This window comes from Antedon mediterranea, chromosome 5 (genome assembly GCF_964355755.1).
Source record: "Antedon mediterranea chromosome 5, ecAntMedi1.1, whole genome shotgun sequence".
Taxonomy (NCBI): Eukaryota; Metazoa; Echinodermata; class Crinoidea; order Comatulida; family Antedonidae; genus Antedon; species Antedon mediterranea.
In genome coordinates, this window is record NC_092674.1 from 27332195 (window position 1) to 27348825 (window position 16631).

The following is a 16631-nucleotide window of genomic DNA, read 5'->3' on the forward strand; positions in this document are numbered from 1 at the left end:
ACGCCAAATGCTAACTTTCGCCGGTGCTCGTTTTTTATTTAATAGAAGTTCTATTTTCATTAGGGATAACGAAGTTTATATATCACACTTTTTAGTATAGTATTAAATATTACACTTTAAAGAACTATAATATGAAAATCTGACTTGTACTTGTAGATTCCAAAATAAAAGACCTAAAACATCACCGAAAATGATCGTTTTTAGCCAAAAATGACGTAAACATGTTGCCCCCTCAGGTTAAATAATTACATAAAATCACCGTTTTTTAGGAAAATATTTTGTGTATTAAAATTGTAAAATTCAATAAAATATGATATTAAAAGATAGTAAATAAAAGATATTAATTATTTAACATCATTTTAAGAATATCAATACTCTATTAGTCTTTTGGGTAGGCCTACATGTCCACGCGAGACAAATATAGAGTGCACGGCATTTTTACCTTGAAAGATTACTTTCCTTTGCTGTGTTGTTTATGGTGGTTCAAACCAACATTGTAGTATGTAATTATATTATTTATTTTCATGACACAATACACATAAAGACCATGAACTTGTACTACAGTAGGACACCGCTCTAATCACTACGCGAAATGTCGTAAAAGACGCGCTGGGCGTTTCATAGAAATTACCGGCGGCTCAACTTGTCGGCGGCCCAACCGGTCATATGCCTTTTTAAGAGTATCAATTTAATTTAAAGCAAGGTCAAACTCTCTAGATCTTGAGGGTCGTAGAAAATCCTGGTCAAATCATAACACAGGATTATGTAAGATGTGTAGTACAAACGAAAAAGAACATAAATAAAACGAAAGAAATAAGGATTGATTTTCGAAAACATAATTGGTCTGACCTGACAGTATACATTAATTAAAGTAAAGGAAGTAGAGATTGTTAACAATTATTGATAAGCTGGCAGTAGTGTTTGACTAAAGCTAAATGGGTGGACATGTTGATCGTAGTTAAGAAGTTAAAATACAAGGCTGTACTGCTTGAGGAAACTCGGTTCTTTGGGGTAAAGCAGGATATTTGTATTATAGAATGTTTATGTTTTACTAATCAGTGATGTTCTATTTGGGCATATTGTATATTGGGCTAGGAATATCAGTAAGGGAATGTAAGGGGGATAAAGACCGAATTGAGAAGGTGCTGGGTAGAGCGTGGAAAGTAATTGGTTTGTCTAGTATGCAAATGCTTTACTCGTTCTACAGCGAACAGCTTGCCGATGTATTCCATGCTATATTGGAAGACACCAATCAACCTCTTCTGGCGACATTATCAGCTCCGTTTTACATTCGCTATTATAACGTTTTGATGCAAACGTTGTTCAATTAAAACATGTATTTCTACACAGAAACGTTTAAAAACGTGTTTAAAACATTTTAGAAAGACCAAACCTAAAAACATGCAATGTCAAACGCTGTGTTTTTAATTCTGGGAACAAAATGGTACAGATTGACAAAATTATAATGTTTATTTGTTTTACTGATTACCTAATAATCAGTATGTGATAAATGTACTACTGTCATCTTTATTAAATGTACTACTGTGTTATCGTTAGGTAAATTATATTTGTTATTTGTAACTGGAATAAAAACTTTCTTTATATACTTTCTGTATCTATAAATCTGTAAAAATTATATAGAAATAAAGAGCCATAATATACTGCATTAACTTGAAAACTGAAATTAATTCTACAGCATGCAGGGCGTAGTTGTTTTCCCTTTGTTGCTGAAACAACAAGAAAAACAAAAGAACAAAAGGAGCAGTATTTTAACACATTAACACACTCAATTAATAAATGGGACACCCCTATTTCCCCATCTTTTTATAATGGTATAGTCCATACAAGTCGAGGTGGCCGAAAACGGCACCTGATCCTTATTTGTATCTTTTGATGTTTATCTATAATAACAACACCAGACATTTTCAATGATATTATTTAAAACATTTATTAAATAATCTTATCTTTCTTCTAGACATTATAGTTTTTCTTTTTCCCCAGGCCATTGTTAAAAATCACATTGTTATTATCAAACTGTTTCCAATAACAATATTCTATTAATTATGAGTCATTTCACGCTCACGCGTTACCAGGAGACATATTGAAATAGCCAATCCTTAATATCTTCCCTTTAGTCGTTATTTCCTTCAGATTCTGTCGCATCTTTTGGCGTTCCATAGCTCACCTCATCGGAATCCGAGTTCGACTTTGATGTATCTTCAATTAGTCGCGTCTTTTCTGATGAACTTGAAAGACTTCGAAAAATGAGTATTAAAGGGGAAAATACTACTACTGTAGATGCAGTGATAATGCACATGTTTGGAAATCCAATCGATTTGTTTATAGGTAGAGCGAATATAGGTCCAAATGCAAACGGTACTAATGTACTTAATTTGAACACCGAGAATATCCGACCGGGTGACGAAGAAAACCGAGTTCTGCCGATTGAAGCGAGTATCGCGACTAGGCAGAACTTGGATGCTGTAAGTGAAAACGCCATGAGCATAATGCCAACTACTACGTATTGATAGCCTCCATCGGCAGACAAGAACACGTTTCCAAATGCTCCAATCAAAAACCCAGCAATTGTTACTAAGTACGCGTATCGCGATGCAGACGTTGTTGTAAACATGCATATCACCATACTCAATTGATACGTCACAAAAGATGGAACGAATGCTACGCCTACACGCCATATCGGCCATCCGTACTCCTCTGAGATCCAGAGTGCTATTCCTGGTGCTAAACACGCTTCAGGTAATTGTGACAAGCCAATTCCAAGCGCTGCTAAAACTACATACGGGTCTAGTAAGATCTCTCCACATGAAATACTTTCATCCGCATGACGGTACCACGTCATTGCCGACTCGGAAACATTCGTTTGTACTCGGGTCACAGCCACGAGAACGATAATACAAAGAAAGCATACTACAGCTAACGGTATAAATACATAAATCATATTGTAAAAATAATAGAGTACTCCTGAGTATGTTGGTCCAAGGCACGAAAACCCATAAAGACAGTAGGTTATACCGAACAGCGTATCACGCATTTTAGGAGAGTTTGTACTCTCTGCAATATAACGCATTCCCACTGTTCCTATAAACGCCGAACTCGCACCAAGAAACACACGTGCGATGATATAAACAAGTTGACTAGTACTGAATGCAAAACATAACGACGCACATATTTGTCCCAATAAGCCTAAAATCAAAGGTAGATCAAAGCCAAACGACTCGCACACAAATCCAGCAAACGGCAGTGTTAATATATGCATTGCTTCGGATCCAGCAAATATAAAACTTAGTCCGTACACTTGGATCTCTGGTACTGATCCTATAACCTCCGGACATGTGGTATTCGGACAGTCGGTAAATGTTACCATATATGGGGTTATTGTTTTGATAGTTGTAGATGACAGTGCGTCGACTATCATTGCTATAAAAATAGAAATAAGTCGTGTGTAGACTCTCGCCCTTCCTTCAACTAAAACTATTCGGTCCATCTTTGTGTGCCGGAAGTGACGTCAACTCAACATGAAATTTCTTTTCATTAAAAACAACCCGATTCACGTCCTGCAAAATTAAGTTTTTAACACGTTGATTTACAATAATAAAGCATTGTTTGGAAACAATCATTTCTTGAGTTAGTTTCTTAAGATTGTATTATTAATTATTGATGGGCAAGCAGGACTACGGTTTGGCAACTGATGTGGTGGGTACTGCTGATATGTACTGCAGTGGTGGACTGCCAAATCCTGAAGAAGAAGATTAATTCATTTTCCTAGTATGTGTGTGTGTTGAATTACAAGCATGTTATTTGTGGTGGTGTTGTACGTACTGATGCTGCTGATTGTAAGAGTCTAGTAAAACTCAGATATGAGTATAAACTCAGATCTCGGATGACGCCTCGATCATAAACGTATTGATGTCATTTATGAGGAGGGAGATCTTTTAAATTTTCACAGTTCTTTCATTGGATGTTTCTATATAATTAACACAATAGTCATCATTAAAAGAAATTGGTATATTAGAATCAAATAAAAACACCATTAAATCATAATCTAAAGTACGTCACATTTAGCATCCTTTACAGTTGGGTAAAAGGTTTTACTAAAGAAAAATGCGTGATTGAAGCCTATTTACTAGACATATTATGTAAAATAGAACAATGTATAAAAGAACCTTAACCTCTGTGTTCTGAGTATTTTTAACAAAAAAAAGGGCTTGTCCCTATTGCAGCTTTAAGTTTGAACTTCTGAACGTAGTGTAGTAGGCCTCAAAGTCAGCATGTTTTAGGTCTAATTCTAACAACTTTAATATTATACGAATTATACTTACTGTTACACCCTGGTATACAACAAGACATTGCAATGAAGTATTTCGTTTTAAAAACTCTAGACCAGATCACGTATAATATATTCGACGAAGAATCTATCTCCAACCGGGCAGTTGTTTGACACCGATCATCTCTGCTCTCTCAGGCATGACATAGTCAAAAGGTGCTTTACGATAATTTCTTTAGAATTAATACTGTAATTGTTTGTTCAAGAATAACTTGGCTATGACTCCCACTCGTAAGTTAATGGAACCTGCAGGCATTTGTTATGTTAATCTCACAAATTTAAAAGATTAGATTGGTAGGCCTCCTAAGGAAGCGGCAATAAAATCGCTAAAATACCTTCTAAAATCAGAGATTTTTTTATTTGACAAAAAATTGCAAAAGTTGCATGCTACACACAATTTTCACACAGACGAGCGGTAACATTTTAGTAAAAATTAGAATCTATGTTTTTCCTTATATAACCATTTACACACAGCGCGGTTCCGCTCACGATACAGATTCTACGTAGGAAAATCACGATTTTCTGCGTATTTAGAACAATGTCTAGTCCAGTAACAGTACAATTTTGTTTCTATTGCGGATCATTTTGAATGAAAAAATAGTGTTGTAATTCTAATGTTGTTGGTAGACCTATTTCCAGTTAAATTTAATATTTAAAAAAAAATTAATTGACTTTTCGTTATCTTTTCACTTGATTATAATTTGACATTCCTTTCTGAAATCACAATAGAGAAAAATTTATTCAGAGGGTGGTAATTATTTTCGGCTTTTATTACGTTAAGTTCAACTCACCGGACCGTAAAATAATGCGTGGGCATAGCTTATCAAATTTATATAATAATATATAAAGTGAACCCAAATATAGCCAAGTGCCTTGAATAGAAGAAAGAACAAGAAATTCGTGTGGTTACTGTCTTTTCAATCATTCATGGAGGCAAATATAAAATTAGTTACTTTACACGCATGATTGAAGTAGTAGGCCTATAATCCTAACAAGCTTCACATGAGGTCTACGTTTCAATATTCATAAGTAAAAGTCTCTTTATAAATGTTTTGGGATCAGGAGCTAGGCTATATTATTTATAGAGTTAAATTTTCTTTCTTTACCTCCCAAAATGCTTATGCGGAAAATCCCGCAAAAAAGTTCTGGAAAATTCCGAATAACTTCTTGAATATAGAGGGCGGGCTGATGATAATTTATTTCGAGCGATAGGCCTAAAAACTTAAAAAGTCACATCGAGATCGTATCCAAGTGAGGATTTAGGGGGTAAGCTTCGTAAGCCAGTTACCAACGGTTTATGCCGTAATGGCAGAATTTTACAGGTATATAACTAATTAGCCTTACTGTTTTATTATTATTATATTTAAAAAAATGTATTTTCTGTAGGTTTTAGACTTTGTAAAATGTACATGAACAAGTCGCAAACGTAACGACAAGTTGTTCTTTCTTTGAATTGATTACATAGCTCGCCTGCTCTGAGAGGTTTTAGCCAATGATTTTATCGGTTCGTGTAGAAAGGAAGTGATCTTTCCTGGGAAGGCTAGGCCTAAAATGGTAGTAGACTGGGAAAACCTAAGCTTATTTATAGAACCTTGTTTTATTAATAGATTTAATATGCAAACAAAATGCTAACAGATAATAATGATGAATAATTTCAGGCCTAATGAACTAAAATAAATACAATTACAAGTAACAAATCATATTGAATTATATTTAAAAAGAAAGATTATTTATTAACTATTGGCTTAGTGTAAGCTTATACAGTAAAAGGCTACATAGATAGACCTAGTAGGCGTAATCAAATTAAATATGGGTTGTCATTTTTTCTAATGTTTAATTTAATTAAAATATTGTTTTTCTTGTTTAGTAAAGCGAATGAATGCTACGTGGATGAGCAGTTTGATGATGCACTTAAGGTTAGTAAATAGTTTATAACTTATTTAAAAAAAAATGAATTCCAGGATAATGACATTCAGTTCAGAGGTGTGCCCAATTTTTGCAAAACAACAACAGTAGTATATAGAGACTAACATTAAACAGTGTTACAAACGTGTTATAGAAATCTGATGGTGGTTGTGGAATTAACGAAAGTAGGTGTACAATATTATAATAAATGATTTTATCTCTTTTCAGTACTACAATCAAGCCATTGAGGCCGATGCTGATAATGCCGAGTTCTACCTCAGACGTTCTCAAACCTACATGAAACTGGAAGACCATCAAGGTACAGTGTTAAGAATGAAACATAGGCCTAGTTACTGATATATAATTATACATTTTTAGTTGTTGTACTAATTTCAATAGACATGCAATACTAAAAATAAGCTGTCACTTAATAGGGTTTATGGTTTTTTTTTTTATAGCTGCTGAAAGTGATGCTAGGAAGTACATAGAACTAAAGCCAGACAGCCACAAAGGACACCTCAGACTAGGGTAAGTGTAGCGTATCAGAATTTATTCATGCCTTCTACTAATTAATTCAAGAGATATGTATACTGTAACAAATATTTTTTATAATATTTAGAGAAGCGCTGTTTAAACAGAACAATTATGTAGAGGCTTTGAAAGAGTTCCAAGAGGCAGAGACGTTGGAACCAAATGATAACCAGGTTAAAATATGGCTGAAGAAGACAAATCCTCTGGTACCGCCACCACCTGCTCCCCAAGGTGAGATGGGCTGCATCGCTAATTTGAGCTGCATTATTTTGATGTACCCTAATAACTAGTCCTTCTTAGCTTTAATTCCTCAAAAAAACAGGGTAAAAAGTATCTTTGATATTAAATAAATATTAATAGTGTTTTAACTGTTTGCATTAATTAAACAGTGCCAACTTAAATTGAGGCATCATCTCATCTAACTTTAGTATGATTTAAGAAAAAAACCTAAAATAACTAAATATTTTCACCACCCCTCCCCCACCCACCTACTATAACTGCCTTACTTTATTTATATTGTTTTCTCTTTACAGAACCAAGTGATAATTTTGATGATGATAAGGTAATTTGGACAGGGATGTATGTTATTTTGGGTAAAATATGTTAACATACAGTATCTTTTTATAGTCCTAACTTTTAATAACTGATAACTTTCATAATTGATAATTTTAATAATAAATAACTTAAATTTGAATAGGACACCACTAAAGAGGACGAGGAACCAGAGGAACCAATGCCAGTTACTGCTGAACCAAAAGAGATACCAATGCCACCAATAGAAAAACAAAGGTAATTATTCATATTTCAAATGTCACATTTGGTCTCATTTCTGCATTTGCAAAGAGAAAAAAAATCACAAAATTGTTGTGAATATTAATCGACAACTCACCACAATTTTGCAGATACGATTGGTATCAAACTGAAACACATGTTGTCATCAATGTGCTGATAAAGAACACAAAGAAAGATGATGTAGATGTCACATATACAGACCAAACAGTAAGTTACACAAATGAAGGTACAAACACACACTTAAGGTTTGAATCAATGGCGTAACATAGGGGGGAAAAGGCCCTGGTTAAGCACACCCAAGAGGCTGCTCATGTTCTAGGGCCTCTTAAGCTCTTGTGATCCTGGGGTTAGCCAGTGAGCGCTCATAGCCGTTAAGCCACTGGTTTGAATGAACTTTGGGATGTTGTGAATATGTCGATTTCTTAAAGAGTCAGTAAGCTTGGTTCAGGAATAACTTGAAAAAAACAACGAAACATACAAACATGCAATATACAGTAAAAACCCATATTAAAAAGGAGACCTTCTGGTCTGGTCTGTATAGGAAAGCATGGTGTCTCAAAGTAAGGGTTCTACTGTACGGGTCATGACAAGTAAAGCCCTGTCCACACTATCAAACTTTATGTGACAAAAAAAAATGTGATGTGCCTATATATGGACATGATGATATCATATCACTACCATATTTGGGCACATCACACTTTTTTTGTCAAACAAGTTTGATAGTATAGACAGAGCTTAAATGTAAGCTACCTGTATTAACATTTTCTTTGCTTTTTTCATCAGGTTAGTGCAACAGTGAAGCAGGCATCTGGTACTGACTACAGCCTTGAGCTTGATCTTGCTCATGAGATTGTCCCTTCAAAGTGTGTTACCAAAGTATTAGGTAGCAAGGTGAGTGGGGTGTACAGTCTTTGTTAGGCGTCTCTCAAGTGTAAATACTTCACAAGCAATGTCTACACTATCAAACTTTATGTGACAAACAGTGTGATATACTACCATATTGAAGCACTTAACACTTTTTTGTCAAACTAGTTTGGTAGTCTAGACTAGGCTTTAAGCCGGTTTTCCACTAGGCGAATTTGTTCGCGCGAATCGAAAGCGTCATGCTATGCGCATGCGTATTCAAGTTTCTGTCTGTCATACTCCCTTCTTCGACGAATTCTAGTTCCTTTGATTTTTCGCTTCAGCAAAATTTACTAGTTCGAATTGTTTCTACTTTTTGCGAAGCGAAATATTGCGCAACCAATCGGAGCTCAGGAAATGAACTATGACGCTTTCATGAGCACTCATGCGAATCGAAATGCTCAGCAACCACGCGAGGAACATGAACGTCGCAGCTATTCGCTCATGTAGTGGAAAACGAGTAGGCGATTTTTTTTATCTTCGAAACGTTGGATTCGCGCGAACAAATTCGCCTAGTGGAAAATCGGCTTTAGGCCGGCCCTGGACCGGACGCAGACCTGGTAGGTTCATAAGCAGCTTTTTCTTTTGGGCGACCTCATGCAATGACACAACCTAAATGTGTTGGTCAGGGATCTGTTTTAAAATAGTCGATTTTTTAGGAATGCTTTCATTATAAAACTTAAAATTATCGTTTTATCAGATTGAGTTGAAAATGAGAAAAGAAGAGGGAATACGGTGGAGCACCTTACAGGGTGAAGTCAAACCTCAGAAAGAAAAAGATATTGTTAAATATTATCCTAGTTCAAATAAACAGACTAAGAATTGGGATAGATTGGTGAAAGATTTTGAAAAAGATGATGAACCACAAGGAGAAGCAGCAGTCAATAGCTTATTTCAGAAGATTTATGCTGATGGAAGTGATGAAGTCCGACGCGCCATGAACAAGTCATATGTATGTATTTATTTTTACTCTGTATTCACTTGCACTGATGAAGGGCTATTGTTGCCATGAAAGCTCTGCTAACTTTTCTGGCTGTTTTACTTATCGTTTTGATTTAGCTTTTCGCTTTTTTTTTTGTATTTCCATTAAGATCCAGCCATTGATACCCACAGCATTGTCATTTTGCCTTTGGATTTATATTATATCACCGGGCGGTTTCGAATTAATGTTCATTGCCTAATGTGTTTATATATATATATATATATATGACTATACTCTGTTATGGCACTATATAAATATGCTGTAGTCCTTATTACTGTCAATGTTATAGCATTCAAAACTGCTCCTTTAGCCCTTATACAATAACATCATTATACAAAAACCACATGTCATGTCTAAGTTAATTTCTTTGTAATTATATATATTTATTCACCATCGTTATTTTAAAACCTTTTCAGTCTGAATCTGGTGGAACAGTACTTAGTACAAACTGGTCGGACATTGGGAAAAAAAAGACAGAGATGAAGTCACCAGATGGGATGGAGTACAAGAAATGGTAGTTAATAATAGCCTAATGAATATTCATTACTCAATTTAAATACAGTAGGCCATTGAATATTCATTACTTGATTCAAATTATTAAGTTCTAGCAAAAGTGAGTTTCCTATATACATAAGACATTTCTCAGAAACTGTATAAATTAATAATTTTGACAAGCTTATTTCTTAGTTTTGTGTATATTTTGTAATTTTTAATTTGGGATGAGGTTTTCTACAGTCCATCGCCAAAATTATTATTTTCTGGCATCTACTGTTTCTTTAAGTCAGATATGCTTTAAATGGAAGGATACAAATCTAAGTAGCAATTTCAAGCGTGGGTCCCCTTGGACGCAACAAAAGGGCGTAAGCACACCACAAGTAGTTTGACCAATTTGACCAATCATAATGCGATGTAACATCTGAACTGTCGCTATTTAAATTTTACTTTATAGATTAAGCCTTTAAGCCAAATGTATATTTTAGGACTAAGTTCTTTGTTGGCTTCAACATACCCTTTCTGGTAAACTTTATTTTTCAGTAATTAATCAAAATAATTTCATAAAACATACAGTTTTACTGTACTATGGATAAACAATGAAATAAACTTTTGATAAAATATACTCCATATATTTTTACTTGTTTTATTTATTTTGTTCAATTTTACATTTAATCAGCAAAATTTAAGAACTTGTGCGAAGAAAACATTGTAAAAAAGGGAAATCTTCATTGATAAAATCCAGCTGATTGTGAAGATGTATATCTAGATGTCTAATGCAATCAATGCAACAAAGAAACATTTCCAAAACCACTTATTTTTTATTACAAATAATAAACAATCAACCCAAACATTTATTACTGTAATAAAAACAGGAAAAGTGCACATTTTATATCATTTACAATACTGTACAAGTATATGTATGTTTCAAGCCATGGGTAATCCTATGAAAAATTACAGTGATCATATTTTTATGTGTAAGACATTTTGCATTTAATTTAATACTAATTATGTGATGTGAAAATTGACAAACATGGTTCACTGTTGATTTTGCCAAAAACTTTGATTGTCCAGTGTGCATGTCAAAGGTCACATGGACCACTTCAGTTTCTACGAGCACATGGTTGGTTAAGCATTTTTTCAGCCATGATATTTACAGGGTTTGTATCTCTACAAAAGTCTTGGGAGAAAATTATTATGAACTACAGGCTACTTAGGCCATCACTTCCGCTGCTGGTATGGTCTCTATTTTGAAAAGGACACTTCACACAAAAGGTTCGTTCAAACGTGCCCTGGCTAGGCTTGAATCTTCCAATATCCAATGTTCTCAATCATCTTTTTACATTTTAGTAACTTTCCTCATTCTTGATAACGGAAATAATTGCTTATGATCTTAAAGACTTTCGATTGGTTTGGTCTGGCCAGTGTGAAGTTGGCCGTGAATGATTTATCTTTGTGTCCATTAAACTTGACATTGCCATATATGGTAACTAAAACGGTAGTCTGCCCTTCAGTGTATGTATCTAGGAGACAAAATATAACAAGATTTCAGTAATTACATATACAAATTCTATATTGATTAAGTATTGATATAGATAAGAAAAATATTCTTCCCAACTTTTATTCATGGAAAGAATTTATTTTACAATTCTGAACAATAATGTGGATCGGTCCTCGGATTCTTTGCTCTTTCCATGATCTACCAGTCAATTGAATACCATAATAAAACATTTAAACATGTACACACCAATAACTGGTTGACACACCAAGTTTTCTAACGTTGTTTCACTTGTTGGAAGGTGTTCTAAGAACTCTGTGATTTGCTTTGCACCACGTACGGGATGACCGTTCCACACCATTGTGGCCGTGTCATGGTACAAGGTATCAATTTTATTTCTTTTCTTGTCAAACGTCTCGTAGTACAACTTATGGAATGCCTCTCCAGTATGGCACGCTGAATCTGCTGCTACTTTGAAAGTCTGTGAAAATAATAACAATGATGATGTCATATTTTAGTCATGGATGTACAATACTTCTTAGTTTGTTATGCTCTAGGGCAGGCCCATCATCCATATGGACCAAGCAACATGCAATTGCCAAAGAGTGAGTGAGTGGCCGAGCGGTTAAGACAGTGGAACCGTAATCACGTAGCCATTACATCGGCAAGGGTTCAAGGCTCACTCACTCCATGGTTCTGGTGGTAGAACGAGTCTTCTCGGATAAGGACTATAAACCGTAGGTCCAGTGTACACAACTTGCTCGTGTGCACTTTAAAGAACCTAGTACATCTTTCGAGACGAGTAGGGGGTTACCCCGGTGTATTAGTACATCACAGCCACTGATCACAAACTGGGCCCTCTGGGAGATCAGTCTTTGACTGAAGAGGTCACCCAGTATAAAGATAAAACAAACAAACAAAACCAAGGCTTTCAAGCATCATCACATTCAATCAAGTCAAGAAAAACATTTATCATGGTTAGCTTACATATAAGGCGTAGGCCTACGTATTTATTAAGATCGATTGATACGGCATAAAAACGCCAATTCAATCTAGGGGCCTAGGCCTACACTAAGGACTAACACGCGATACTAGCTATGCCGGGATCCAGTCAAGTCGCCCCATCGCAAAGTCGCCCCATAAAAAGTCGCCCAATACAAAGTCGCCCCATCGCAAAGTCGCCCCAAAACAAAGTCGCCCCGGCACAGTCGCCCCATCGCAAAGTCGCCCCCTCGCAAAGTCGCCCCAACGCAAAGTCGCCCCATCGCAAAGTCGCCCCAACGCAAAGTCGCCCCATCGCAAAGTCGCCCACGGTTTTAATCATATTGGTTGCGTTTGATATCGATTGCGTTGTTACTTTGGTCGCGCTAATGTCGTATACAGTATAATGTTTATCCTATATACATAATTTGTGTTTTAATTTTTATTTTACAGGTTTTAATGGAGTGATGTGCTTTTTAAAAATCATTAAAAAAATAGTCCCTTGTTTGAAAGTTCTAAAAAGATTATCCATGATTTATAGTTTCGAAAATGTTAATTTAATATGATTTTAAAATTAGTTACCAGAGCCACAATTACGAATCTTTCTTCAACCTACGCGTGGATACCAGCTAATTTTTTAGGATAATATTATTATAATAAATGTATAAATGTGTAGTAGCCTAGGCCTTCCTATAGATTTACAGTAGTTAAAACAATAACAGTGTTGTTAGACAATGAGTGTTATAGCAATAGGCTACTTATTGATCATTTTGCATTTATTGACAAGTCATGTGTCTTAATTTTATAATGACTTTTCAAAATAAAGAAATAAAAAAAAAAAGGATTTCATCGCCGATATGATTGTTTTACATGCAGTAGTAAAATTAAAACGCTACATTTTGACCATGGAAAAACCATCGTACAGTATCGTGTGCGTGTTTTGTAAAAAGGGGAATCCCCGACGGTCAGCAGAAAGACGGCGCAGCTCCGATTGGTTTCAGAGAATGTTTCAGATGGCGAGACGCCTTTCATTCAACAGCACAATGATAATTTTACTGAAGAAATTCTTTTCAACCCTTTTGGTTAGGCATAGAACATTCTAATTATCATGCCTAATAAATATCCTCATATCGGGTATTTATTTAATTTTAAATTAAACAAGACCGTGAAGAGGCACGGAATAATACGTACACGGACGTACGACGAATACACACACGCACGTCATCATTTACGACATATAGTGGTGATATGATGCAATTTTATAATGGATATAATGATGGAATTGCCTTTCCAGGCTTAATCAATTGTTCATTGTAATTATGTATGTAATAGTAAACTGAATGTTTATAAATAAATTGTTTTACGTAATTTGTTGCATATAAAATAAAAGAGACAGACGTAGCCTACGTTTCCTATAAAATATTTCACATTTAAATAATTATGTACTGTTAAATGACATTATGCTGGATAATATTATAATCTTAAACTATGTTTACAAATTATTAATATAGGCCTAATAATAATAATACATATTCATCGACCAAAGTAAAAATAATCTAGATCGTATAACATCATTTTATCGCGACCAAATTTAAACGCGACCGATTTCGAACGCGACTGATATCATCGTAAAACTCCGGCGGGGTTTCCCCATCTTCAGATGGTGCGTTGTAGCGCGACAACGGCGGAGTAATTACGGGGGTTTCCCTCTGGTAAGCTAGCAGTTAGTGCGACCGCGGAGTGATTAGTCGGGGGCTTCCTCTCTGATGATGGTGGTGCGTGCCGATTGTGTGACCTGAGACTACATGGCGGGGCTTCCCCTTTTTATGCCTACACGTTCCGTGTTATTTTGTGTATCATTGCGACATTTTATGCACTTGTAAACTATTTTTTAACGTTTTGGGGCGACTTTGCGATGGGGCGACTTTGCGATGGGGCGACTGTGTCGGGGCGACTTTGTTTTGGGGCGACTTTGCGATGGGGCGACTGTGTAAGGGGCGACTTTGTATGGGGCGACTTTGCGATGGGGCGACTTGACTAGCATCCACTAGGCCTACACTAGGGAGGCCACTATAGTTATAATATGCCGCTAAACACAGTACACTGTCTGCATGCATGCCGTCGAGACGCGTGGGCCTGGCGTGCCGATAACACTTTTTACTTCTTCAGCAATTTCTAAATCACATTAACTTAAAATAATAACGTAAAATGATAAGTTTATTTAACATTCATAAGGAATATTGCACAAAATGTAAATATAAATGGTAAATAATAAAAGCAAAGTTTATACTAACCGAAACCGCAGCCGCCATGTTTCGCAAAACTGTGACAACTCGGCGTTAGTGGCGCTATAATAAAAAATCTGTTCATAACAATAGAGGTCGCTCTATTAAAAATATACAAGTTGCAGTCGAGCAGCAAAGTGCTCATTTAACCGTTAAAACGCTGTTTTTTAACTGCGCAGGTCACTGAGCATCGCCAAGTTATAGTGACTTCCGGTTCGCTTTTCACTTCGCGGCAAGCATTTTGCATGGGAATACCCTTACAAATCTGCTGCAATTTCCACCATCCGGGTTAAATTATATCTTTCTATATTTGGAAATTGTTACTCCTAATATGGAAGATTATTCCCGCCACAAAATTTTGGTATAAATAGCCCAGGAAAGGACGACAGAGCTTATTGAAGAAAAAAGTGCAGATGGAGGTGTTCGTTGAGGTAGGCTACATGATTTATTTGTTTGGTTTCGTAGGGAATCCGGCACTTTTCTCATCAGCACGGAACCTTTATAAAAACTTAGTGGTTGGTTATTAGGTTATTAATCTATCTTTTCTGAAAGTTTAAGCTTGGTTCAGCTTGTGGGACGGATTCAATATCCGTTCAAAGCTGGGGATATATTCTAAGCAGACTCCATCTTGGATTCGTATGTTTAGTACAGGCCGTGTGTGAGTAATTTCAATCCTTCAAAATCACTATGTGCAATCCGTTTTTAAACCAGTTAATATACCAAAATATGTTATTAGTAGCTTTATTATTTTGGATTTGGTGCTAGTTTGGTAAATATTGCAATATAATTGTAGATTATTTGGTTGTAAAAAAATGTACCCAACTTGTAGTATTATCTAGGCCTAGGCTAGGCCTAGCCCATTTGACGGAAACCCAGTGCTATTTGTAGGCGGATAGAGAGGGCCGCAGGCTAGTTTTTAGTGGCATATCGCCGACTTATTATAATCAATGTGAAGCCATATTATTATTATGTTTAAAATGTTGAATCTATATCCACTGGATTATGGATATATATCGTCGGATATTTAAAGAAAGGCCTAGACCTTTTTATTTACGGCGTTTTATTTAATTAATTAAGGACTATATTACGGGAAATTCTTTGCCAAAGAAAAGAAAATACGTTGTGGCTGTTGAAGGTTTGTAAATATATGACAATAATGTAGCCTAGGCTAGGAAGGACTGTAGGTAGGATGAGGTAATTTGGATGGTCGTACATATGATATTTATATATACAGTATTGTGTATAGTAGTGATCATGGCGACAAAATTTAGGATGACTAAAGTTGACATTAAAATTATTTAACTATGAATAGCTCATTATTGGTGTTTTTTTTTTCTTTCAGGTTTCTAAGAATAAACTATCCGACTTGTGATTCATCTTGTGCTGCAAAAACAATCCTATTTTGATATTTGTAAATTGATGTACGTAACAGATGTCTTTAAAAATAAAAAAAAATAAAAAATTTTTATTATCGCGATGATTTAACTCAAATATTGACATATATAACTTGATATTTTAGCCTGAGCAAGATAGTTTGATAGGCATATTTTACTTCGATGTAAATAAGATATTACATGTTATACTGTATGTAAAATACTTTTTTGTAAATAAAATTATTTAATGGTGGTTAATTTATTAACTTGTTAATTTGTTTGTTAGTTATGATGTTATACTATTAATTATTTAGTTAGTAACCAAAGTGGAGTGGATTCGTGGCAGTTGCAACTTGACTGTAATATGCATATATATAATAATATTTACTTCTTCTTGGATAAAGTTAAAGCAAAATAAGCAATAATAAAAATTAAATATTTATTTTGCCATAAAGAAAACAAAAACTAAACATACAGTACTATATATGTACAGTAATACCATGGACCTATAGGTCCATAGTAATACATACTGTAGTATTGAGCA

General features: G+C 35.2%; 3 protein-coding genes across 3 annotated transcripts; 1 reads left to right on the plus strand and 2 right to left on the minus strand.

Annotated features, from left to right (window-relative positions):
• Positions 1 to 1974: 1974 nt before the first annotated feature.
• On the minus strand, positions 1975 to 4580 carry LOC140049320 (vesicular acetylcholine transporter-like). The gene is made up of 2 exons (XM_072094190.1): positions 4341 to 4580; positions 1975 to 3575 (listed from the first exon to the last, which is right to left on the minus strand). Exon 2 carries the CDS (start codon positions 3503 to 3505, stop codon positions 2132 to 2134), a length of 1374 nt encoding a protein of 457 aa, XP_071950291.1. The 5' UTR covers positions 3506 to 3575; positions 4341 to 4580; the 3' UTR covers positions 1975 to 2131.
• A 981-nt stretch (positions 4581 to 5561) lies between these two features.
• LOC140049321 (protein SGT1 homolog) lies at positions 5562 to 10580 on the plus strand. The gene is made up of 11 exons (XM_072094191.1): positions 5562 to 5667; positions 6213 to 6261; positions 6479 to 6569; positions 6709 to 6778; positions 6870 to 7012; positions 7315 to 7343; positions 7479 to 7570; positions 7684 to 7780; positions 8357 to 8464; positions 9177 to 9428; positions 9875 to 10580. Exons 1-11 carry the CDS (start codon positions 5651 to 5653, stop codon positions 9974 to 9976), a joined length of 1050 nt encoding a protein of 349 aa, XP_071950292.1. The 5' UTR covers positions 5562 to 5650; the 3' UTR covers positions 9977 to 10580.
• A 162-nt stretch (positions 10581 to 10742) lies between these two features.
• On the minus strand, positions 10743 to 14762 carry LOC140049325 (NTF2-related export protein 2-like). The gene is made up of 3 exons (XM_072094194.1): positions 14724 to 14762; positions 11698 to 11929; positions 10743 to 11473 (listed from the first exon to the last, which is right to left on the minus strand). The coding sequence occupies exons 1-3, from the start codon at positions 14739 to 14741 to the stop codon at positions 11310 to 11312; spliced, it is 414 nt and encodes a 137-aa protein (XP_071950295.1). The 5' UTR covers positions 14742 to 14762; the 3' UTR covers positions 10743 to 11309.
• Between the last annotated feature and the right edge of the window lie 1869 nt (positions 14763 to 16631).

Excerpts from the sequence above, each read along its gene's own strand:
- LOC140049325 (XM_072094194.1), bottom strand. Across the intron at positions 11,474-11,697 it reads GGTGTGTCAACCAGTTATTG|ATACATACACTGAAGGGCAG; the intron begins GTGTGTACATGT and ends TTTGTCTCCTAG.
- LOC140049321 (XM_072094191.1), top strand. Across the intron at positions 6,570-6,708 it reads GAAACTGGAAGACCATCAAG|CTGCTGAAAGTGATGCTAGG; the intron begins GTACAGTGTTAA and ends TTTTTTTTATAG. Across the intron at positions 7,571-7,683 it reads CCACCAATAGAAAAACAAAG|ATACGATTGGTATCAAACTG; the intron begins GTAATTATTCAT and ends ACAATTTTGCAG.
- LOC140049320 (XM_072094190.1), bottom strand. The coding sequence starts at position 3,505 with ATGGACCGAATAGTTTTAGTTGAAGGAAGGGCGAGAGTCTACACACGA.